At 34.4% G+C, this 27,280-nt stretch overlaps 1 protein-coding gene across 7 annotated transcripts; it reads left to right on the forward strand.

Annotated features, from left to right (window-relative positions):
- Window positions 1–1,972: 1,972 nt before the first annotated feature.
- Window positions 1,973–26,955, forward strand: LOC134236231 (uncharacterized). Of its 7 annotated transcripts, none has more exons than XM_062718389.1 (21): window positions 1,973–2,337; window positions 6,309–6,513; window positions 7,035–7,201; window positions 9,091–9,388; window positions 9,780–9,853; window positions 10,701–10,754; window positions 12,909–13,023; window positions 13,993–14,168; window positions 14,520–14,750; window positions 15,479–15,687; window positions 15,991–16,131; window positions 16,695–16,838; window positions 17,298–17,523; window positions 18,170–18,371; window positions 20,493–20,702; window positions 22,207–22,259; window positions 22,381–22,435; window positions 22,904–22,948; window positions 23,850–24,043; window positions 24,866–25,082; window positions 26,203–26,955. In XM_062718389.1, the coding sequence occupies exons 1-21, from the start codon at window positions 2,176–2,178 to the stop codon at window positions 26,340–26,342; spliced, it is 3,318 nt and encodes a 1,105-aa protein (XP_062574373.1). In that variant the 5' UTR covers window positions 1,973–2,175; the 3' UTR covers window positions 26,343–26,955. The 7 variants fall into 7 exon arrangements, with proteins under 7 accessions (XP_062574373.1, XP_062574374.1, XP_062574372.1 ...); XM_062718390.1 differs by lacking the exon at window positions 22,904–22,948 and adding an exon at window positions 23,208–23,258 and having other exon boundaries at window positions 22,381–22,429; XM_062718388.1 differs by lacking the exon at window positions 22,904–22,948 and adding an exon at window positions 23,310–23,366 and having other exon boundaries at window positions 22,381–22,429.
- The last annotated feature ends 325 nt before the right edge of the window (window positions 26,956–27,280 follow it).

Raw genomic sequence — 27,280 nt, forward strand, 5'->3', positions numbered from 1 at the left:
TATTATATTTGAGGGTACCCATCTGTTATTTGCATATCCTCCTATATCACTGAATAAAATTTAATGATACTTTCACAGATTCTTTATTATACGTATACATAATGCCATTGTGACGTCCTATTTTACTTTTTGATCTTACACTTATTTGGAGTTTTCCAGAGCAAAACATGGACTTCATCATTACATTTATATGGGAGGTGCTGTGAATCATTTAGTGAGCTTACTGCTCAAAGTACCTCTAGTTTTAGTTTGTGTTAATTTTTAAGAAAGTATAATGAAAGATTTTTTTTTTCAAACTTTATATGCTTATGCATACTGATGAGAGCTATTTTAAAAAACTTTTCTCAAATCTGAACAATAATTATATGACCCTTATAAACAGCTCCGTGTTACTTTAACATTGTGGTTTTCTATATCCCAAAACAGTCTGATGATAAAGAAGATGGGGGGATAAGGCGGGCAGAATGCCTGTATCGTCAGATATATTAAGAAATTACATTTGATATGTAAACTGAGTATTTAAATTTACTTCTCATTATTGAAATTTATGAAATTATGAGGAAAAAAAAAATTTTCTGAGAGAAAATAAATCTTTTAAAAAAAATTTCATTTATAAAAATATTCGATGGTATACGTCACATGGGGATTCGAACCCCAGCAATAAAATACTGAATTATCATACTGCTTTGAAACTAATGCGCTTATAACCACTATGCTACATGGCCCATGATGATTTTGGGCATTTAAATCATGTTTGTGATATGACCCTTGACTTAATGGACTTGAAGAATTTCTCGGAAAGATGCAAATGTTTTGTCATAAAAGTGTACTTTTAAGGTATAGTCCAGGGTCTTCGCTCCATTTTTTTGTAAACCAAAAAATATTTATTTTCTCGCAAACTTTTAGGATTTAATCTTTCAAAAAAAATGAAGCAAAGATCGACCCACTCATATTGAAATTTTTTTTTAAAGTATGAAAAAATGATTGTTTTTGTCTCTTTAAGTCTGTGTAGTGAGATTTTTGTAAATTATAGAGATTTTACATTAAGTATACTATAATATTAGATGAAATGTGACATAAAATTTTGATATAATTTAGATTAAATTTTTCACTTCTTATCTGTTGCGCTATAGGCATTCTGCCCATCTCATCCACCCATCTTTTTTGGTTTAAATATATTAACTCAGAAAATTGGAAAATATCATGAAATTCCTGGTTTCCATTGAAATCCAGTCAAAGTGCCCCCTAATAAAACCGTGTCAAAGATTTTTGTAAAGCGCCCCTTATAGAATTTTACAGTAAAATGATGTTACAAAACCGCCCCCAAATATTGGTCAAAACGCCCCCAAATATTGGTCAAAGTGTCCCCTGATTTTGGTCAAGGCGCCCCCTAATATATTTTTACAAACATGTTAATAAGGAATAAAGCAATGGTCAAGGTGCCCCCTAATATATTTTTCAAAACAAGTTACAGAATAAAACTGTTTTGTATTTATAATATTATCATTGTTTTGCAGTTACCCGAAAAAATTTTTCACAGGGGACATTTTGACTATTTCTTTGGGATCGACTCGAAACGTTTTTTTCCCTGCAAAAATATATTAGGGGGCGCTTTGACCAAAATTTGGGGGCAGTATTTTTTTCTATAAAAATACGTTAGGGGACGCTTTGACCAAAATCATGGGGCGCTTTGACTTAAATCAGGGGACGCTTTGACTAAAATCAGGGGACGCTTTGACCAAAATTTGGGGACGGTATTCTTTTTTTTATGGTTTGACCAAAATATATTCAGGGGACACTTTGACCAGATATTTTTTCTATAAAAATATGTTAGGGGCGCTTTGACCAAAATCAGGGGGCGCTTTGACTAAAATCAGGGGACGCTTTGACTAAAATTAGGGGACGCTGACCGGGACGTTTTGGTTTCCATTTGTCCCGTTTCCATTTGCCCCGGCCCGGGGTTGCTTGTACTCATTTTACCAACACCCATAATATAAACCTTACATACATACATTACTTATTGTTTAACAATGGTTATATTTAGACCTAAATTTGTCAAATATGCATTGAATATGCATTTATGAAGATTATTTTCATTTTTTCCTTAGCCAAAAAAAACGTTATAGTCCCGCATTTTAAAAAAGAAGCCCGCACTAAAGCTTCCTAAGTTTCAAGATGGACGACTGTACGCTAGAAAAACTTGTCATTAAACCAGGCAAGTTATCGCCAAGTTTTAACAAGAACCACCTCGAGTACGAAGTAACAGTGCCAAGCAATGTAACAAAAATCAATATTGATCCATTGGCAAGTGACTCCGGTGCATCATACTGTATATTCGTAAGTTAAAATAAATTAATTGAATATCGGACTACCCGAAGTCTTTGCGTGCTAAAGCATACCGAGAATGCGGAGTTTGCATCCGTGCAACCCGAACATATATCCAGATATTCATTCAATAATCATTCTCTTTCATAATTTTGCTGTACCACTTCTTTTTTTTTTTAAATCAAATGAATGGTGTTATGGAGTGCCTGCCCCAGACACAGTACGTTCAGTAGCTAGCGTTTTTAGCTGCAGAACTGTAGCTCTCTGCTTGAGAAAATTCAGACAGATAAACCAGAGACCTACAGATCCATGCATTGTAAAAACCTTCGATATACGAAGTAATTTTTTGTCGCTCGCTTCAGGCCAATTAAGGTATTATTTCTTGTAGTTTATGCTTTCCTAATCGCTCCTAGAATGGTATACCCGATAATTTTAAAGTCATTATATTTTAATCCAATTATTGATACTTTATTTACCTTTCAACGGTCCGAAACAGTCCTATATGGTTTTGGAATGTCAGTTTAAAAGATTCCCATTTCTATTTCCACATCCACAAACGGCCCTTCTTGAACCGTTAAAAGGTAATTGGTGAATAATAGTTGACTTTCACATTTACAAAAGTTATTCCCCTTTGCGAGGTCAATCCGGGGTCAACAGGCACTGTTTTCCCTCTATAACCTTACCACTTTATGGGTCAGTATCTTTGAAATAAAATCTGTATTAGTATGTTCATTATGTTTTTCATGTTGCTCCATACTCTTACAATACAGGTACAGATCAAAATCTTCCGATAATGTTTGAAGATTAAAAATATTATCAGGTAACTTAAAAGGGATCAAGTGGGAAAAATGAGCGTTACGCCAACAATGGGAGATAACTCTTAGGAATGTGAAATTTGTCTATATGGATTAGGGGTTAACTGTATGGTTAATATTATATGTACATTTATTATATATGATATGATAGTGAGTAGCTGCAGAACTGTAGCATTATGGTTTTTATATATAAGTCTTTGACCATAACGCTATACAGATCCTGTAATGCAAAAAATGTGCAATTTACGGCGCAAGATTTTTTTGCACACAGTTCGGAAGAATTTCTCCACTTTCCAATATTTTTAAATCATCTACCTTTTCCTCCATAATTCTAGACACATTTTTAAATAAATATATATTCTATACACCTCAGAACCCTTTATAGTTGTCTCTATGAGCGTTAAACTCGCTTGTTTTAGAATTTTCTGCAATCCCTCAGATAATCATATCAAGCCAATTTATCGTCTGTAGAGGTGACTATAAAAGGTTGAGAGGGACAAAATATACAAATTAGTTTAAGAATGTGTCTGGAATTAAGGGTGAAAGATAGATGATTCACCAAAGTTGAAAAGTGGAGAAATTCTCCCAAACTGCGCAAAAAATCTTGCGCCGTAAATTGCACATTTTGTGCATTACAGGATCTGTAGCGTTATGGTCAAAGACCAATACATAAAAACCATAATGCTACAGTTATGCAGCTAGATAGTGAGGGAAATATGAATACTTATTCAGGCAAGAAAAATTATATTGAAGCCCGAGGGGAATGTGATATTTCTTGGCTGAATAAGTATTCATGTTTCCCAAACATTCATGCAATGAATTGTTTATTATACCGAAACAAGCGAAAACTTTGAAATAAAAATAAACTTTCAAATTTGGCAGAGCTCTCAAATTCACTTTCATTTTTAACGTAAAAATTCCTGAAACCTTTTGACGCATTTTCTATTCAGCAGTTTTGTGATGTAAACTAGTCTACTGTGACGTTGAATACTCTTGGGAGTTTTCTTTCAACGAACGATAACTATATTGCGGGAAAATACACTAGGTATCCGAAGAGGTGGAATATGATGAAAAGCATGCCAACGACCGGGAAATATGAAGTTTTATGGCCCAATCATGTGAAAATCTAGAACCAATCAGATAACGTGTTGTGTAGAATAATTTTAATGAGGTATGATAATATCAGATATCATTTATAAAGCTTGGGAAAACATAATTGAATATTAGCCCCTTCATGATAACTGAAAAGTTTTTGTTGACAGAGAATTAAATGGCATATATTAAACAATTACTTTTACGTCATATTTCACCAAACGATATCATTTTGCCCTGCAAAAGAGCAGTACGTACCGCAGTTACAGTGAAACGGTCTATTAAAAAAATACCTGGAGTGAGCGACAAAAAAATGGCGGCGTAAATCGAAGGTTTTTACAACGCATGGATCTGTAGCTCTCTGTTTGATCTGATGGAATTTTCTCCAGCAGAGAGCTACAGTTCTGCAGCAATAGAATTTTTTTTTCAACATGCAGAACAAACTTTGTCCGTAGTCCTTAAATATAATTGATAGAGATCCATAGAATGGTCTAACTAGAAATTTAAACTTGTGATCCTTTCAAAATTAATATGCTGACAGCATAAGGGCTATCACAGACACCTTTTCAGTGTGATTATAAACTGTATTTGACCTGTCTCTTCAAACTACATGTGACATTTGGTACATTTAACCACTCTTAAGTGTAAGGTAAGGTAAGTAAGTTGCATTATCAAACCAAAGCCTCAACAAAGCTGACTTTAATGCATATCATTTTTTGCTCAAATGAGCTGAAAGCTCAGATGAACTTTTCTGATCACATTTTGTCCGTGGTCCATCTGTCTGTCTAGGTGTCCATCCATCTGTAAACTTTTTTACATGTTTGACTTCTTCTTCAGAACCACTTGGCCAATTTGAACCAAACTTGCCACAAAGCATCCTTGGGTGAAGAGGATTCAAGTTTTTTTTCAAATTAAGGGCCACTCTCATTCAAGGGAAGATAAGTCAGAAATAGTGAAAATTTGGTGGCATATGTTTTTAAAATCTTTTTTCAAGAGCAACTATATATGCCAGGAAAGATGATCGAAACTTATAGGGAAACATTTTCAGGTAGTGCAGATTCAATTAAGTTTAATAAAATCATGACCACCAGTGGGTAGGGGAAGGGGGCACAAGGGATGATCAAAGTTTTACATAGGAATATTAAGGAAAAATTAATATTTAAAGATCTTCTCAAGAACAGCAAAGCCATGATTGGTCACATTTATATGAAAGCATTCTCAAGAAGTGAAGATTTCAGTTTGTTCAAACCAGGACCCCTGGGGAAGGGCGGGGCCATAAGGGACGATCAAAGTTTCATATAAATATATATCATTGTATATATATATATATATATATATATATATATATATATATATATATATATATATATATATATATATATATATATATATATATATAGGAAATATTTTTAAAAATCTTCCTCTGAAGAACAGCATAGTCCATGCTCAGTCATATTTATATGAAAGCATCCTCTGGAAGTGTAGATTCAAGTTTGTTCAAATTGTAGCCCCCTCCCCTCTAAAGGTAGGTTAGCATCACTTATGGATTTAAACTTTTCAATACTGAGCTGATTAGTTCTTTTCTAGCCACATTGCTCAGGTGAGTGATGTGGCCCATGGACCTTTTTATGTACTATTTATCTACAGTATATCCATTAAATCATGGCCATGCAATTTATTTTCTGTTGAACATATGTTGTTATTCTAGCTAGAATGTAGCTCATCAAAGTGATCGATGCATTCTGGGTCCAGAGTTACTGTGGGAAAAAATTCTATTGAATGAATTGAACTTCAAAGTGCAGTAGTCCAAATTTTCTTTTCACCCAGGCATATTTGTTTGAGCTCACAGTGATGAGGGGTGATTTGCGCCACTCACTGGGCTCGCTATTAATAGAATTTCCAGAACATTTGGCCTATTGCATTTAAGTGTAATATTAAGTAAAATCCTAAAAAGTAAATTTATTATATCATGTAATGTAATCATGTAATGGAAAGAAAAGTTTTTTAACAAGATTTTGCATAATTATGTTCATATTCCTTGTTTGATCATCTGTATTTTAATTTACAATAAATTAGGGAGGAGATGGGGGCAAGGATGTCCCCCTCAAAGAAGGTGCAGTGACAGATATAAAGATTGAGGTGACTTCTGAAGATGGGACAATAAAACATTATTTCATACACGCAAAGAGGTTGTCAGCCAAAGATGCTTTCCTCAGTGATCTGCAGTTATCAGTGGGAAATATCAGTCCTGAGTTTAATCCAGACGTCCTCAGTTATTCCTGTAAGTACATCTCTAGTAAACAATCTCAGTAGGTATTTTAAATCTGAAAAGAATATTACAAGCGCTACAAGTGTGGTATAGGCTGTGATAGCTATGACAAAGATCAGTACCAAATTAAACATGTATCAGTAACCAAAGCGATACTATAATCTTATTGGTAGTTTATTAAAAAGTTCATGTAAAATTAGAACCAAATTCCTCACGATCTACTGGTAATTATATAAAGGTACATATTATGTTTTGCATAAATATTATTTGGCATGAATTGCTTTATTTAAAAATTTAATAGTGTAGATTTTATTTAACACAGTGCATATCTGAAATTGCTAGGTATATCTATTTATGTTAACACAGTAAGTTCATAAATGTAATTGAAATAGTGGATGCTGCTTGATCTCTGCGAAAAGCAATTGTATTATAAATACATATTATTTGAGACACATTCCTTCATTATCTATCACATTCTCAGAGTAGGTAAATAGACAAACTTTTTTATGTTCATATGTTTATTCTACTTTAAGGTCTTCTTCCTTGTAATGTTGCTGAAGTTGTACTTAAACCAGTGGCCCCCGATACTAAAAACGTTGTGCTTGTTTGCGGGGGAAAACCAGGCACTCCAACTGCACTGAATGTTGGTGAAACAAATTGTTCTGTAGAGGTGACATCAGCTGATGGCTCAAACAAAAAGGCAAGAATTTCTGGAATTGTTTCACAGAAATCAATAAGGTTCCTATCATTCACCACTGCTTTGAGAACTTTAAAATGAATGAATTGGGTTCAATCAATTAAGGAGTCTGAGAACAGAATTAGTAATGGGTGAGCTTGATTTGTCTACACAGGACACAAAGTTGACACTCTTTCAGTTTAGTCTGTCCCGTTGTGTGTGACATAATTTGCATTGGGATCAATGTCAACTGCAGCCTTATGCCCTGTTCTGCTATGCTCATGTTTATAATATCCTTGCTTTATATTTTTGGTCAGTGGCTTATTTTACATTTTTGCTGAAAGTGCTCAATATACACATTTTTAATTTCACAAATCCTGTTTGGACCATTAGAAAACCTTGGGAATTGAAAGTCTCTTTTCTTAATATTGATGTTTGAAAGGGACATTGAGACTTAGTCATTTAATTGGTATTAGTATTAATGGTAATTGGCTGGACCATTTTATGGATACAGTGAACCTAGATCTCTAAGTTATATATATAAAGTGTAAATTATCTACAGTAGCTAGAAGTACTTTGGTGTAGACAAATAATAGCATGCCCTATATGTTTTGATCAAATCATCAAACAGGAATTTTTAATCTTCAACCTAAGCTACTTTTTTAAGCATACAGAAGATTAAAGAATTTTTAGCTGCTTCTTGTCAAGTTCTTTGCTTTCATGTTCAACTTTCTTTAACATTTTAGTTCATTTGAATCAGAGGCTTAAGTGAGCTTTTCTGATCAAAATTTGAACTTTGTCAATAATGTTGTTGGTGTTGTCCTAAACTTTTCAAGTTCTCAAGAACCAGTTGTCAGTGAAAGCATATTGGGTGAAGGTCCAAACTAAAGAGGAAGAGCCATCTTATGCATAAAATGGCCCTGTACTTATATCAATAAATTAACTATCACACTCTTTCCATTTTAATATATCAAAATAAAGTAGACACTTAGTGCTTTCATGTTCTATAATGAAATTTTGTTTTGAGAATCCAAATATTTGAAAACAGGCTTTGAGAAATCGCAATATTCTTGAAATTTGCAGAAAATATGCGTATTTGACTATATTCAACAAAGAATTAAAATATGAGCACAGCCCACGATCCAAAAATCAAAACATGTTTTTTGATCTTCAGAAATAGACCTTTCATTATGTATTGGCATATTTTGGATCAGAGGTTGTGCTCTATATGAAATATTGAAAAAACGCTTCAACTTTAGGTCATTTTCAAGGGAATTTACAGGATATGAGGAGAATGACGTATTTTATGACGTCATAATGCATTGACTAAATGTGAAATTACGTCACAATTAATAGATATGTGGTCACCAACAGTCCAAGTAATAAATACTGCATTTGCAACCTAAACTTAGCGGTTTTGAACTTTCAGAAATTCTCAGGGCCAATTAAAGCCCAAAGTGGCTCTACCTCTTTGTTCAGCTGAAGAGCCATGCTTTCTTTCAAGGGAAGATAGTTAAGAATTACTTATTTTTAGTGAAAATTTAATGCTGTTTTTCAAAATCTTAAGAACCACTTAGCAAGAAGAGATGAAACATATGATAATATCATTTCCTATTGTAGATTAAAAAAATTGTTAAAATCAAAACCTCTTGGGGTAGGGTAGGGCCGCAGTAGTTAATAAAAGAGTTATATAGAAATATATTGCAATAAATCTTTAAATTCTTCCTCTCAAGAACAGTAAACAGTAAATCAAAATGGGGGGGGGGGGGTGTCAGTCATGGGAAAACAAATGGAAAAAAATCTGCTGAAGAAGAACAGTAGGGTCTTAAGTAGTAAATAAGGAGAGCATGTACTCATAGGCCTCTTGTTTGAATGTTGACAGAAAGATAACTATAGTCTTGCTATCAATTTAGACTTACATCGTGGATGTGATCAGAAAACAGATTCCCCGATTTGTGAAGTTGTTGGATGAAAAGCTGGCTAAAGAATTTGAATGTCCATTTACTCTGAGTGTTCTTTATCGTCCAATCACCATAAGAGGAAGTAATCCGAAGAACACATACTCTGCTCCAAATATTGATGAGAAAACACGCAAGTCTAAAATTGACCCATTGAGTGGGATGCCATTAGGAAAGGACTGGAGAATTGTGGATTATGAATTGGATAAAAAGATTGCAGTTGCAATGGCTACAATTCCACTTACGAATAAAAGTAAGAATTTTGTGTAAAAATTAAAAATAAGTGTTGAAGATTTATTCAAATAGTAGTACATACATGTAGTACTTTATTATACCAAACTGAAATAGATATTGTTATACATTACTGTAGATTCCTAATTATATGCGAGGAATTAATTATCGCATAATTTCGCGAGAAGCATCAACCACGAAATAAAAATACTCGCTTTTATTTTTAAGGTGCTGAAATCCATGAAAATTCTCTTGATCAATCTTCCATTCGCGAATAATTATTCTTGCAATTTGACGTTGAAGAGCCATCTCGCGATAATAAGTACTCACGAAAAATAAGGAATCTACATTATTATACATTATTGGTATAATGGCCAGTTATGAACTTGCAATTTTTTTTTTACATTTCATAGAGATGTTGGATCCAGCTAAGTTTTCAGAGCTGGCAGCAGAAATTGAAAAGTGCAACATTGCTCCTCCAGTGGAAGTAAGTTGATGTTACCTTAAACATTAAAGTAATAAAGACAATGCAAGGACAAAAGTACAAACTGTAGACAAACAAATCTCACAGTACATTAAATTTTACTAGGCAAAGTAGTCCCCATACTATCAAACTAGCTGTAGATTTGCAACCATTCTGCAAGTTTGCAGGGAATGAAATTGTGGACAGGATGAAAACTTGCTGTGTTTGCAGATGATTGCTGCTCTCTGCAGTCTTTTAGTGAAATTGCAGAAAATGCTCCATCAGTTTGCAGGGAATTGGAAGGGACTTATCAAAGCATAGCTTGTAGGAATTAAAATGCATTCAAATCTGTTGTTTGCATCCAGTTTGCAAGAAACATATAACATGCATTTTACAGGTTTTATTTTTTATTTTAATTGACTAGTTCATTTTGCATGTATAAGGTTTGTTTGCTGTGAGCTTAAAACTTTAAAAACTTGAAACATACTTGTTATGTAACACTTGCTGCAGTTAAAAACAAAATTTGATCAATACAGCGTGTGTGTGCAAAATGTAGATTCTCTTAATTGTAATTTACAGCAATCTGCAGCAAATATTTATGAAAAAAAAATTTCCAAAGGGAATTAACACATAATTGCAATTTATTTTTTTAATGCAGAAATAAAAAAAAATAAAATGAAAAAATAAAAAAAATTGTTACAATGGAATTACAATGAAGGTTTAGCATAGGTATACATGTAGTTTAATACAGTTATGAATTTTCCCCCTATTATTATTGTTTCTATGGACAATATGATCATGCAATGGATTTAAGTATATGAGTATCATACATGTATATCCATTGATCTGTGATTCCTTTGTGTTTTTGCAGGACGTCACTGACAAATTCAAAAGTGTAACAGCTCCTCTGAACCATTCTGTACAGGTTAGTATTGTGTACAATTCTGGTCTGATGGGGAATCCACACATGATCAAAGATGATCAATGATTAAACCAAAGATTAAACTGATTTCAACCAGTTTTGTTGTAGAATTTCTATGTGATAGGGAACAAATATTCGAATTTTATGGTCCCTGCCTCCTGGCGTTGGGGCTCAGATTATCAAAATTAGTGTTATCTTTATAAAAATTTGTTACTCATCATAACATCAAGCAGTCAAACTCTTTGCTTGATTGTAATAATTAAGCATTGAGACTGGCCTCTATCAAAATTGTGAAATTGATGGCCCGGCCAGGTGAAGGGGGTCATTTTCAAAAAATTCCATTTTTTGAATGACATATTTTTGAAAAATGAAAGTGGGATTTTTTCATCTTTATTTGAATAATATAGTAATAAACTACTAAAATCCATGATCATAAAAGAAAATATCTTTTAAAAAATAGTGACATTTTATCTGAGTCATTTAAATTTTAATGTCCTTCCTGTTACTTTCATAAAAAGAGCTGTAAAACTTTATTTCAAAATTTTCCGAATAATCTTTTGTATATCTCAAAAAATAAAAAAAATACAAAGCAGATGTTTGACAATCTAATATATAGGTTTAAAAGCATGCATGATTATAAGCCTTATCGGAATGTTTATATGGTGAAAAAAACCTTGTATATTATTTTTGTGATTAGAATCAGTTACAGAAAGTATTCAAACAGGTGCTCTGCCAAAGCAATTTAAACTAGGAAAATATATTGTGGCCCAAAACAGACCAAACAGTGTAACAGGATGGGGAAATCTACATTTTAAATAAAAATTGACTTTTTTAAAACTTTATTGGTTAGGAAAAGAGAAATAAATGTAGAATAAAAACATGATTTTGTCAAATCTGGCAAATTTGACAATAAAAGTTATACATTGTAAAGAATATTTATATATATAAAGTCTTTGGAAATTTTTCATAATTTTAGGAAAAACAAATGATAAAACTTAAATCTCCTGTTACAATTTCTGTCCATTCTGTTCTCTTGAAGCCTAACATATTTCTGAAGTTTTTTAACATGGTTATTAAACTTATATTAAGAACAATAAAAGTAATTGGCAAAATAAGTGTGTATAATTATGATAAGTAATTAACATCTTTTTGAAGTAAGATATCCAAATATGAAACAGACTCTGTGCTATCTTTTATCTCAAGCTCACCAGGATATATAGTATCAACATAAGAATGGAAATTACCATTGTTGATTAACAATATGTCATCAATACATCTAAATGTCCAGTTGAAGGCCACAGCAAGTGATATTTTCTTAACATTTTCTAGGAAAGTGAGATAACTGGTAACAGGAATGACAAACTGGAGGGACATGTCACTTCCTGAATGTTAAATGCACAATACTAGTATTTAGTGGGCGGCATAAGTAAAACAATCATATTAAATTAATCTGCATAAGGTTTTGCACAAATTCATTTAGATAAGCACGTTATAAAATTTTTGTTTCTGTTAAATATGAATACACAGAGCTGTATGGTATATTGAAAAAACTTTCACTCTAAAAAATGTTTTTCTATTTTTCTGATCAAAAGACAAAAAAGTAGACTTTTTTTAACAAAATAAGTGTGTATAAATGATAAGGGTGCAATTGGTACCCAACATAAGGGAAATTACCATTGTTGATTGACAATATGTCATCAATACATCTAAATGTCCATTGTGCATAAGGTTTTGCACAAACCTGGGGTGCCCCCCCAAAAATGTTCTTTTCTGTCCCTGGGTATTTAGCAGACAAGCTTATTGCAATGTTATGGTGAGGCTAAGGATCTTCTTTCAAGAAGACTGACATTTTAAAACACCATGTTTTGTTGTGACATATTCAAAAGAAAAAAGTTCAATTGTATTCATCTCAAAAATACACTACCCTCCAAAAATAAGTATCAACCTATCAAAAGGGGCAATTTCCCAATTTTCTTACTTGGCCATTTCCTAACTGGGAAATCACTAATTTTTGTGGGGTGTTAATTTTTCTTCTTTTTTTTTTTTCTCGAGGTAGTTCACATTATGGAAAAACATTCATTATTTTCAAAATCCTCTTTTTCTGATACATGTACCTCTTACTCATACAATTAATTTTGCTTATGATTTAAATTTTAGGTCAGAAAATGGGAGAAAAACTTGCAACAGATTTTTGATGAAACTGATGTTACTGAAATGTGTAAAAATGCAGACTCCTTTTTAAGCAAATATTTTGAGTCTCTACCAAAATCAGGTATGCCCTTACTACCTAGAAATTTTTGCAAAAATTCAATATAGCTGCAGATCTGTAGCTCTCTGGTCTGAAAAAATAGGATAGACGTCCAGAAACTACAGTGCCACCCACAGAAAAAATTGTACATGTATATTGATTGTGCACAAAAAAGTGCTGTTTATTTATTTCTAAGTGTATATAAAAAAAAAAATAATATTAACAGTGTCTTGCCACCCAAGATGGCAGTATAAATAGTCCAAATTTTCCATGGTCACAATTTCAGGCCCAGACGTGCTATTTACATCAGTTTTGGGAAATGTTTTATTGTGGGAATAGTGAAAAACTATGTTTGGAACAAATGGTTAGTAATATTTTGAGATGGCAGCTTAAATATATGCAAAAATAAATTGAGAAACAGTGCACTTTTTGTGCACAATAAATAAATTATACACTTTTTTCAGTGGGTGGCACTCTAGCTCTCTCAGGTCATCCATAGCAGTTTATTTTTTCAGACCAGCGAGCTACAGATCTACATGCAGCTAGCATTCAATGATGGTTTTTAGCAAGGGTGTTGAAATTGCTAAAATCAAATATTGCTAACAGTTTCTTTGCCCAAATGAGCCAAGTTACTGTTATCTTTCAAGGTATTACTAAATTGCTTAAGGTTAAATACTGATTTTAAAAGAAAAATTGCTAAATTTGCATGTAGTTAAAAATTCCATTTAAAAAGGTATTACGGTACATTTTTTATGAAACTGAAGAACTTGCCTCAGAGAAAATCATACAAAACTGTCCACAAACTCTTCTTAGCTAAATAATTATAATAAAGAGACAAAAATACTTGACATATACATGTATGTTCATTAAGTATTACTTGGTAATGAAGCAAGTGGAAACTTATTAATTAAATCTGTTACAGGACATTCTATGCAGATATTTGTTTTTAAAAAAGTAAGTAGAAACTTTAAATATTCATTCAATATTTTATAGGACAGTCTATGCAGTGGGCTCATGGAGAAACACCATTAGATTTTTTGGATAATGCTGCCTATAATTTTGCCAGTGCCATTAAATTCAAACCAAAAGATGCAGCCCTGCACTTGAAGCTTGGGCAAGTGCTTGAAGAAAGATATTATGCTGAAGATTTATTTGGTCTCAAAAAAGAGGTAGATATGTTACATACATTTCATTTTAACTGTATGAATGGTATTGACTGAGTCGCAGATTCTTTGTTCCACTGTTTCATTTCGTGTGAATTTAGTATGAATATGCATTATTGTTGAGAAAATTTATATAAATGAAAAGATTCAGTTTAATTGGAGAATGAAGACTGACCCAAGCTTATGTTAACTTATTTATTTTATTTTGAAATAGATATAAGAAGTTTGTCACACATTCAAAGTTCCATAACAAAGTACTTTAGTTTATCCTGTTTGAATTATTTCAATCTCTGTGATGTTACTCCCAAGTCAAGGTGTATAATAAATACCTTTCTTTGTTCACTTTTTTTGACAAAGGAGGGTGGGGAGTCCTTGCCATCCTTCAACTTTGAAGCCAAAGAGAGTTCAAAAGAGGAGGAGTGTGCAGCCATTTGTAAATTACGCGGGGTGGACAGTGCTTCTGCCCCGATAGCTCTACAACTGAAGGCCATTGATGAGGAATATCATCATCTTCTGAACAATAACCAGAGTGGCAAGGCAGACCATGTTATGGGTTTATTTGTGTGGAAATCAAAGCAGGCCTCTCAGGTAATTCATTAGTGCTGTTTTGAGGCCAATTCTATAAGATTAAGGTACACAAGGAGTTAAAAAACCAGAAGAATGCATGGAATAGTGTACTTTAAGGGTTTCTAAATCATCATATTGAACAAAAACAAGAGGTCCAGGGGCCTCAATGTATCAAGTGACCACTTGAGCCTGCCTGAAACTCAGGTCTGGACTTATTCTGACTAAACTGGTTCAATTTGATATATATATATAAATCCTCTAAAGAACCACTGGGCTAGAAAAGATGATTGACTTGTGTGAAAGCTCCATTACATACTGTAGATTTAAGACTGTTCAGATCCCCCAATTTACTCCAGGGGGTAGGGTGGAGCAGTAAATTCAAATGTTACATATATGTATGAGAGGTTGTGTGAATGTAAGTGTTTTCACTGAAAGTTGGGGATTTTAGTTTGAGTCCTGTCGTTCTGTCTGTGTGTAACATTTTTTCCCATACAACACCTCTAAATCTTTTTAACACTTTTCAATGAAATTTCTTATGACAACTCGCTATTACCTAACAAGATTAAAAGGTCAATGGTCCTGGACACCAATTCATATATTCTGCTTGTGTGTTATGCTTCTGCAATAAAATTCATATGAAAACACCCTTAAAAAGATCCTATTGCTTTTGAGATGAAAAGTTCAAAGGTCAAGATCAGAAATTCATATCTTCTGTCTAAGTTTTGCAAATTACGACATTTACTATGCAGGAAGGAATGGCTGCCCAGAAAGCGCAGGATGAGGAGTCTTCATTGGGACAAGCCTACCTAAAATACATGGATGCACTGACCTTAGATGAATCCAAGGCCATCTACAACTTTCATGTGGGACGTATGCTTGTGATACAGGGGAACTTTGACGATGCTGTGAAAAGACTGGAAGTGACGCTGAACTGGAACCCTAAACATCAGTTTGCCAAGTAATATAGAAATGTATAACTCTTCCTTGATTTCATATCCTTACTTTTCAATTCAAGAACAAATAAGAAAATTTTACTTAAATTCTTTCACAATGATTTTGTTTGCAATTGATGTGCTGAACATTAAATTAATATTATAATAAAAGATACAAAGGATGAACTAGATAAGATATTTAGTAAGATATATAGTTTGGTAAATATTCTTTTATAATATCAAGTTATGGTAGTTATTTGATGCTGTAATTATTATGAACATAATACAAATCATTTCTAATCCAAATAACATTTATAATTTCTTACTAGGTTCTATTTGGGACTGGCACTTGCTTTGCAGAAAAATGGACCTGGTGCCAGATCTAAAGAAACAATCCTCTATCTGCTGGAGGCCATGGAAACGCTCCTGACACAACATACAAAGGCAGCCATGACCTCAGATGACCCCAGGTAATATGTGCTCAGTTTCTGTTTGATTGGTAGGATGAATTGAAAGTAAAATAAAATGTACAATCCAGTCACTCTCTGTAAAATTCTGGAACTTAAAATATCAGCTGTTTTTATAAATTGTGTTCAATGACATTTATTAAATGTAGAAATTTTAGAGAAGATTATAAGATTCCTACTATCCTCATATTAACTCATACAATGTAGAGTAAATAAATGGAAGGAGTCATTAAACAGACTTCAAACAAAGAAAGGACATATTAAATATTTGAAGATGGGGTCGTTTGCCATTTTTTAAAATTGTCCAATACAGCCGAAATCCTAGTTTTCCTTCAATTTGCATGGTTGATTTTTACAGTTAGCAAATTGGCTTTTGAACTGTATGGGAAAACTGACACTAATGAAAGCAGCATGCTCTTTAAATTGTCCTCTCAGAAATTTGGCACATTAAATTTTTCATTTCTTTGGTGTAACTGTTCCATAGTTTCCAACAGTTTTATATTTTGAAGAACTAAATAAGAGAGCATGTTTAATTAATGTAGAATCTTGACTGATTTTCATTGCAGAGATATACCACCTGTACTTCATTCAGACAATTTGTTACGATCATCAAATGTTCATCTCCTGCGAGGAATTGTCAATGTAGGAAAGCTGTTACAGAGGAATACCGATGTCACAGACTGCATGTCACCAGAACACATATTTCATACGTAAGACACCAAACTCATTAATTCACTTTAAAAAAGGAACCAAGATTTTTGTTTGAAAGTATTAAGAAATATGGTAACATTTCCTATCCATCTAATCCCACTCAAATGAGAATATTTTTGCTCTATAAAGTAAGTGGCTATAGAGCAAAGTTATTTGAATTTTGGGGAATTGTTTAAGGAAAGTAAAATAATTAGATTCTCTGATATTAATTGAATCTCACTTAACACTCATTTAGTTTGTGAGAGATTACCTTTTGCATTTGTAGATGTAAGATTTGTTACTTTTGCTTTTGAATTATAAACATGTAGTAGTCTCTCATGCTTTGTGACTGAGTTTATTGGGTAGTAGGTATCTTGAAAACATTGTCATGTGATGAAAAATGCCTTTCATAAAGAGAACCTGTCATGTTGAGATGAGCTTGTTTATGTTTATTTTGGATGTTTCTATGTCTACCCCAGCTCAGCCCTGCTGGCCTCCCAGGTCCTCCCCTATATAGCACGCGGAGACACCTATAAACAGCTGGAGTGGGTGCTCCTGGAATCCCACTCACATCTACTGGACAGCCTGTTTAAGGACCCTGTGAAGAATGCAGATCTGATAGAACAGCGCTGCCAGAGACTGTCTGCACTCATCATGAAATCCACTCTACCAATGAATGAAGACTTGCTCAATCTCCAAGAACAGGTACGTCAGTGGTCCAGATTTTAAACAGATGTTTTATTTTAGCTTACCTTGACTTCACTCAGGATAAACTTTTCTCTTTACCCTTTCAAAAAATTTTAATTTTATAAGATGTCTATTCCCATTTAGGAATAGAGTAATGGTAATTATTAATTTTGATCAATTACAATCTGCCACACAATTATGAATTTAATCGGTTATCATCCATATTTAGCTCACCTGATAAGGAGGCATCCTCAAGTAGCATAGATTCAAGCTCGTTCAAATTATGTCTCTGATTAGTAGGGTGCATATGCTACATCTTTAAGAATTATTACATCTAGGGGATCAAAGTTTCACTCAGGAATATATTAAGAAAGAAATCAGCAGGGTCATCATGGCTCTGGTGAAGTTTGTGGCCCATGGGCCTCTTGTTCTGATTAAAAGATCTTTAACCAGAATACCTTTTAGATTACTTTAAAATTACATCTGTATAAAGGAATTACATAATATTGTGGTCATTGATTATATTCATACATCATCATCATTATTAATTGATATTCCTTATAGCTATAAAAACACTTGTTTGGGAATATTGTAGATCTTTGTAAATGTTGTATGACTTCTCAGATTTTCTGTATGAGGAGAGGACTTCCTTACTTTTTTGTAGACGTGTCAGAAGCTGGTGAACCTGAATCCCTGCAGTAGTCTATCTCTGTACAGACTGGGGGCCTCACAGTTTGCCAAGTATGAGAACTGTCCCCCCGGGGACACCGCTAACAAAATCCTGAACCAGTCCATGAAGTCTTATCAGGCCTGTATCAGTATGGAAGGAAAACCCGCCGCGGGAGGTCCCCCAGAGGCACTGACAGGTATGGTATGTGGTTAATGGCTCAGTGTCACACCTGACAGGTATGTTGTGTGGTTAATGGTTCATGGTAGTGGTGTAATGGTAGATTGGTAAATCATGATAAATTTGGCTCAATGTCACACCTGACAGGTATGGTGTATGGTATATGTTTCATGATAATGGTGTGAAGTAGACTGGTATTATTAGTTACATAGTCTTTAATGACAGGGTATGGGATGATACCTGGTTAGTAAATTTCATACCTGGCGAGGCGGAGCAGGTATCATCCCATACCCTGTCGCTAAAAGACTATGTAACGAATTTACCCCACCAATGAAACATTTACGTTTTATCTGTAGTTTATAAATGGTTTTCTCTGCTAAATGCTTCATCACACTTACACTGTGCCTATTATGACGTCACGTTTGTGTTTGTGACATAATACATCGACCGGGTATAGATTTACAACTGACCGGGTATAAATAATCCACCGCCTTCACGTGACGGACTTCAACCAATCGTAAGCCAGGGGTAAATCATGATACATTCAGCTCAAAATCACACCTGAAAGGTATGATGTGTGGTTAATGGCTCATAGTAGTGGTTTTATGGTAGACTAGTATATCATGATACATTTTGCTCAATGTCAGACTTGACAGGTATGGTGTGTGGTTTATGGTTCATGGTAGTGGTGTAATGGTAGACTGGTATATCATGATACATTTGGCTCAATGTCACACCTGACAGGTATGATATGTGGTTTATGGTTCATGGTAGTGGTGTAATGGTAGACTGGTATTATTAGTTACATAGTCTTTTAGTGACAGGGTATGGGATGATACCTGGTTAGTAAATTTCATACCTGGCGAGGCAGAGCCGAGTCAGGTATGAAATTTACTAACCAGGTATCATCCCATACCCTGTCACTAAAAGACTATGTAACGAATTTACCCCACCGATGAAACATTTACGTTTTATCTGTAGTTTATAAATGGTTTTCTCTGCTAAATGCTTTATCACGCTTATACTGTGCCTATTATGACGTCACGTTATGTTTGTGACGTAATATATCGACCGGGTATAGATTTACAACTGACCGGGTATAAGAAATCCACCTCCTTCACGTGACAGACTTTAACCAATCGTAAGCCAGTATTTCACGGGAAAATCAACAGAGGTGGGGTAAATCATGATACATTTGGCTCAATGTCAGACTTGACAGGTATGGTGTGTGGTTTATGGTTCATGGTAGTGGTGTAATGGTAGACTGGTGTATCCTGATTCATTTGGCTCAGTGTCACATCTTACAGGAATGGTGTGTGGTTTATGGTTCATGATAATGGTGTGTGGTAGACCGGTACATACCGTGATACATTTGGCTAAATGTCATACCTGACAGGTATGGTGTGTGTTTTATGGTTCATGGTAGTGGTATAATGTTAGACTGGTAAATCGTGATACATTTGGCTCATTGTCACACCTGAGAGGTATGATGTGTGGTTTATGGTACATGGTAATTTTGTAAAGGAATTGAAATGAAGGGGGCAATTAACTTTTAAATAAAAAACATAAGGTTTGGGGAAAAAGTTAGTGTGTGTTTGTTCAAGTTTGTTGGGGGGTGTCCCTGCACTGAGACCATATGCCTAGAGTAAGTCACAGAACATTTTCAGCAAAATATTATACAAAGCATACCAAACAAGATTCAGTTTTTGACATATATATACGTACAAGGCATTATTTTATTTTCCAAAAAAAACAGTATAATTTTTTATGTTTTTGTCAATATTTACTTTAACTAAAAAATATATAAATCATTATTGAATTCAAATTATTGATTTTTTTTAAATGTCAAAATATAATCACTTTGAGTCCTTTTGGGTAAATTGATGCTCCCAAATTTTTGGAATTATTTTTTATAATACAGTGCGTTTACAGAATTATTTTGAAATAGCAAAGCTGTATTTGTCGTACTTTAAGTCAGAATCACCATGATATATGTTTGTTTAATTATAACCCATGGGGTGAAGTTGGAGCTTCAATTTGAGCTGGAAGTTTTTTCCCTGGATTAATATTCTTAAGAACAGCAGGGCCAAGATGACTCAGTGATCATTATAGCTTTTTTGCCTTTTGTTGTTTGATTTAGAACAGCAATGGTGGCAAGATAAAGTAAAAGCAGAGGAAGAGGCCAAAAAGGCAGAAGAAGCAAAGAAAGCTCCGCCACCAGCTGCCAAAGGAGGGGCAGCAAAACCTGCCCCTGCTGCCAGGGGAGGAGGGGCCGCTGGGAGAGGAGCACCTGCCCCTCGAGGGGCACCAGCAGCCCGGGGGAGAGGGGCACCTCCTACACAAGCCAGGGGTGAGAATGCTTTATTGGCTCAAGTGAAATAATTTGGACAATATTTAGTTTGACAACAATTAATCCTTTTGAATCAAGTGCTTGTTGAGGTTTTTTTTAGCAATTTCACATTCTTTTCACGAGATATTGAGTTATTTTTAAACAAATTTGTCACAAACCAAATTTTAGCGAAGGAAATATATTAACTTTGTTCATATGAAAGGCAAATGTTCTTTTTGAAGGGGGAGATAATCAAGAAATTGCACGGATGGATTAGGATTAAAAAAACAACAAAATGTGTTTGTGAAACACTATGCACCTGGTGGAACAAAGTTCTAAAATGCTATTTTTAGCACATAGGTCACAGTCAAGGTCACAAGGTCATTGACCTTGGTGTCATTTGGAAGAACTTAATTAGTGGATTATAAAAATATGAAGTCTCTATCTTCTATGGTTCAAAAGTTATGGCAAAGGTCCAAAAAGCTTTTTTTAAGATATGCTGTTAATCACTTTTTATTCATGAGAACTTTATTTTAGGGTAATTACGTGAGACAGTGTGCTCGAGAAAATTTAATTCTCATGTATAATAGTATTCATTATATATTATAAAAGCAATGACCACAGTTCATGAAAATTTTGTTTCCCTTTTCAAGAGACAATGACTTTCTCGCGAAATAAGGTGTCACAAAAATTTAGTGATCTACAGTAGGTCACAGTCAAGGTCACAAAATCATGGACCTTGGTGTCATTTGAAAGAGTTTATAATTAGTGGAGTATGCATACTAAATATGAAGTCTCTATCTCTCATGGTTCAAAAGTTATGGCGAAGGTTTAAGTTGACAACAGACATACAGACAAACAGACAGGACAAAAACAATATATGCCCCGAATCTATGATCCGGATGCACAAAAATGAAGTTGATTTGTAAATCTGTTAAATTTTGCCCCCTTTCCAGGGGTACTAAAGGGCCATATTACAGGATTAAGCTAATGACAGAATCCAGTATAGGTACATAGTTCATTAGTCTACAATATATTTGATAATGATAATGATAATCACTTCACTGTATGCATCAATTCATTGTATTTTACTTTTGCATGAATTACACAGTAGTTTATCTGATTTGTTAAAACATTTATCAAAAAAAAGCCACTATTACCCACTAAATAATGAAGCCATGCTCTCCAGCATAGCAACAAACAACATTGCTGAACAACAGGTGATATTCCAAAAATGTTGACAGTGCAGAATTTGTGCATACACGTTTCATTGTAATTTGTATAAGACACAGTTCAATATAATAAATACTGCATCTAGTTGCGTGTAATATCAAAAAATTTTACCTCTCAAAAACAACTGTAAACCTCGGCTGCACCTCAATTGACAAAAGTTTTCTTGCGGTGAAAATTTTAAATGTTACACTCAACTTCATGCAGTATTTATATACATGTAATAATTAAGCATGTTAACTATAAGTGTGTTTTACTGTAATTCTGACTGTCATGCAGTGTTTATGATTTATAGGTGGTGCAGCTGCAGGAAGAGGAGGGGCCACTAGAGGTGGGGCTGCTGCTAAGGTCAGTATCAAGATTTTCTTTGAAAAAAAATCTATATAATCTATTATTAAAATGCATATTATTTTGTCTGAACATATACATGTATAGATGATAATGAACAACTTTCATGTATAATTTTTAGGCTCCTGCAGGGAAAGCGGCTCCTGCTCCAGCCCCATCTAAACCTCCAGGTAAAGGTACACATCAGTGTGACACTGCTCCAGCCTCATCTAAACCCCCAGCAGGTAAAGTTAAACATCAGTGTGATGATACGCACCCATCTAAACCCCCAGCAGGTAAAGGTACACATCAGTGTGATGATATGCACCCATCTAAACCCCCAGCAGGTAAAGTTACACATCAGTGTGATGATACGCACCCATCTAAACCCCCAGCAGGTAAAGGTACACATCAGTGTGATGATACGCACCCATCTAAACCCCCAGCAGGTAAAGGTACACATCAGTGTGATGATACGCACCCATCTAAACCCCCAGCAGGTAAAGGTACACATCAATGTGACACTGCTCCAGCCTCATCTATACCTCCAGCAGGTAAAGGTACACATCAGTGTGACACTGCTCCAGCCTCATCTAAACCCCCAGCAGGTAAAGGTACACATCAGTGTGATGATACGCACCCATCTAAACCCCCAGCAGGTAAAGGTACACATCAGTGTGATGATACGCACCCATCTAAACCCCCAGCAGGTAAAAGTACACATCAATGTGACACAGCTCCAGCCTCATCTAAACCCCCAGCAGGTAAAGGTACACATCAATGTGACACTGCTCCAGCCTCATCTAAACCTCCAATAGGTAAAGGTACACATCAGTGTGACACTGCTCCAACCTCATCTGAACCTCCAATAGGTAAAGGTACAGTGTGACACTGCTCCCCCATCTCAATCCCCAGCAGGTAAAAGTACACATCAGTGTGACACTGCTCCCTCATCTAAACCCCCAGCAGGTAAAAGTACACATCAGTGTGACACTGCTCCCCCATCTAAACCTCCAGCAGGTAAAGTTACACATCAGTGTGACACTGCACCCTCATCTAAACCCCCAGCAGGTAAAGGTACACATCAGTGTGACACTACGCCCCCATCGAAACCCCCAGCAGGTAAAGGTACACATCAGTGTGACACTGCTCCAGCCTCATCTAAACCCCCAGCAGGTAAAGTTACATATCAGTGTGACACTGCTCCAGCCCCATCTAAACCCCCAGCAGGTAAAGGTACACATTAGTGTGAAACTGCGCCCCCTGTCAATAAGTCTGGAGGTACTATCTGCCTTCTTTATACTCCCTCAGTTGATAATTCTCCTAAATTTCTATTGGTCAAATGAATGTCTTGAATTTACATCAAATACATGCACATGACACTCAGTATTTAAAGAAAACACCAGTAAATTTCAAAGGACTACTTTCACATTTGTAAAAACCTGTTGCTGAAATGATCTAAAAATTGTTATGTAATGTTCAAAATAATCAGAAGGGAAGTTGAAAGTACCCATTTTAAAGTTAATCACAGATTAATTCTTTTTAGGATTTTAAACCTAAAGGAGTTTTAGGCATGAGAATTTGAACTTGGAATTTCTTATCAATTGTCAGCCACTGAACAACCAAAGAAAGAAGAAACCAAACCAGAACCTGCCCCAGAGCCTAAACCAGCTGACAGTAAACCAGCCCCAATCAACCAGAAAACTTACCATCCCAGACTTGGCCTGGCCCGAGCTTACAGAGCAACAGGAGAAATTGACCAATCAAAGAAGTTCTACAATGAAGTCATGGCTATGGCACCAGAAGTAAGTCCATAAAACTTTGACAGTTCATTAAGTTATAAGAGCCCTGTATCATTTGTTAACTTTTCACAATTTTGACTTTAGCTTAAGAACCAGTTAGCTCATTTTAACAAACTTGAAGGTTGGCACAAAGTGTCCTTGAGTAAAGAAAACTCTAAATAAATTATTTTAATGAAGGATTCCCTCTAAGGGGAGAAAATCAAGAAAAGGCAAAATTAGAGTATTTTGAACAAAAAGCACCAGGGTAGAAAAGATGAAATTATAGTTTCCTGGGGTAGTTGAATTCTTAATTGTTCAAATCAGGGATGGACATCAACAGGAGATAAAAAAAATTTTCATTAAATTATTCAAGAATAAGCTTTCAAAAATTTTCTCGAGAATTACTGGCAAGAAAATATGAAAGGTTGTGAAGATTCCTGAGAAAGTGTATATTCAAAGTTATTCCAATCATTTTCCAGGGGGTAGGATTGGGTCACAGTGTGGAAGGAAAACTGACATTGAAATATGAACAAAAAATTCCCATGTTATGTGGATAAAGTGACCCCTAAGCCAAACTATAAAGTCACAATTTTTCAGGGAATATAAAATCTTTTAAGAATCTTTCGTTAAGAATCTTTTGAAGAATGGCAGGCAAAAGTAACTTGGGTGAGCATTGTGGCCCATGGGCACCTGGTTCATAGATGTCCTTTTCTTATATGTAAACTTAAATTTGGGATTGAACTGAAGTTATTCAGTTATTCTTCAAAGTACCTGAAAGTTATTTATATACATTGCATGTAAAACTTGTAAGCAAGCGATGTAATATAATTAGAAATATTCCTTCAGGTTCATGATGCCTGCATTGAATTAGCAGAAATGTTAGCAAAGACAGATCCGAAGGGAGCTGTGGATGTATATTGTAAATTCCACATCTCTGACCCCCCGACGTTTGACGATGGCTACATCCTGGGTGAGATAGTGCGGCTTCTGATGAAGGCCGAGGATTACGAGGATAAGAGACTGGTGAAGAACATGATCCTCTATGGAAAAGTTTACGGCTTAGGTAAATTAAAAATTACTTAGTATGATTGAAATATAATTTCCTCCCAACTTTCATGTGATATCTCAAAAAATGTAAAATCACATATTTTCGTGAGGTAAAATTTTGAAGGTTTGAGGAAAAAATATTAGATTGTGGGGATTTGATTATGTGGTTGGAGAATGTTTAGATGTAATTTAATGCATATGAAATTTTGCATTTCATGGTGGTCATAAATTTGTGGGTCTCTCCATGACTTGTAAACCAATAACCCCCCCCCCCTAAATTAATGATTTCACTGTCACTGTTTACAAGGTTATTTGCCTGATTTTAGTTTGATTGAGTTTTATAAGGTTATCTGAGTCACTCAGGTAACCTACTGCTATCTGCTCTCATCCATAATTTTGCATCGTTCTTTTGTCATTACTATAGATTCCTAAATAAATGTGTAGAATTAAATATCATGTAAGCATGCGCACCACTCACGTAATAAAATAACTCGCTTTTATTCTTATGCCATGGTGCTGAAACCAATGTAAAATCTTTTGAACATCTGTCCACTTGTGAATTATTGCTCTTACAATTTGACCTTAATACAGAGATTATTTCACAATAATAAGTACTCACGAAAAATAAGGAATCTAAAGTAACTTATTTTACAACCAAATCCAATTTATTTGCATAATATTATGCTCTTTGACGTCATATATTGAATGAACAGTCCTTTAAAATTTCAAAAAGGAAGCCCAATTTTTCTAAAGAAGATGAAGAATCTTGAATTTGCTTCTGTGACCATAACAATATTAAGTGCTGCAATTTTGAAAATTCAAAATATTCAAAGGACAATGGGCCATTATTATTTCTGTGAATCTTAATTCTTTAAAATTTCACATGGAAAATGCAAGATCATTTGAGGAAAATCCATACCGGTAATTAAAAAAATATACAAGACTTTATTTGAGGTGATATGAATAGCAAGTTTATTGTACCTAAAGGGAGGAAACTTTTTCTTTGAAATGGAGAAACCACCAATTAAAAGACCATGAGAGGAAACTGTAAATATCTTACATTTTTCTTGGCACCCAATATATGATAAATGTACATTTTTTAATGTGAACTCAAGCAATCTTTTTTTCCTATCTAGCTGTTCTGGAGAAGTATGTGAAAATTTTAGAAGAAAAATTCAAGAATAAAGTCCTACAGGAGGTTTATGCGGGTGTGAATGGTAAATCTGTGGACGATCCAGATATGCAGGCGTTCTTTAAATTTAAATGTTGGCTGTAGATTACTTGTTATTATTACAGTAATACATAGACTATGAAAATCTCTCTCTCTCTCTCTCTCTCTTTATGTATTTTTAAGCATTTTTTGAAAAGGGTAACTGACTGCATAACTTCCGTGTGATTTCTACCTGTGGGATTCTGTGTAATTGCATATTTTAGTACATGTACAGTATATAATTACACCGAGTTAATATTTATTGCTGGTTTAGTTCTAATAGATGATTGATTTGATTACCTTAGACGAGAGTATGTGTTCTATCTGTTATGAAGAATCTCAGTCATTGCTTAGTGTCAGTAAAACAATTTTTCCAATTATTTGGAAATTCGGATACATGTATTTCTATGTGTGCATTAATTAGTATTGCTTGTAAGGACAACTCAATGATTTTTGTGTGTATTGAGTCTGAATCAATGATTTTTATTTGAAGTATACATAATATTTTTTTGTTTTTGTGAAGTATACATAAAAATAAAATTTAAAGTCAGTCATTGAAAGAATTTCTGTGAAATGTGCCAAATAACAGAGATCTATATTTTGATATGTGACTTATGGGGTTAGTATAGGCCTATTGACTATATATAATAACAATAAAGTGATATTAAAACAAATAAAATGGGTCTGTTTCACTTTCTAGACAGTGAAATAAACAAGAGGCCCATGGGCCTTATAGGTCACCTGAGTATCGTGTAACAACTTTCAAACAATTAAAATTGGTTCGTGTTTTACCTCAGAGGCCATGAAATTTACAATTCACAATTTTGAAAGAGGCACTATTGCTTATAATATCATAATTATAAACTTAGCATGCTTACTCTATTTACTTAATACCCAGAGGTAGATCAGAGTAACAAAGAGAAAATGCACTTCCACTTTCTAACCAGTTATGCATCTCACCCCAAAGGAACCAATGACCTTGGGGCCACATTTTGCAAATTTTA

This window comes from Saccostrea cucullata, unplaced genomic scaffold (genome assembly GCF_032062105.1).
Source record: "Saccostrea cucullata isolate Sc308-1 unplaced genomic scaffold, CSIRO_AGI_Scuc_v1 ctg578, whole genome shotgun sequence".
Lineage (NCBI taxonomy): Eukaryota > Metazoa > Mollusca > Bivalvia > Ostreida > Ostreidae > Saccostrea > Saccostrea cuccullata.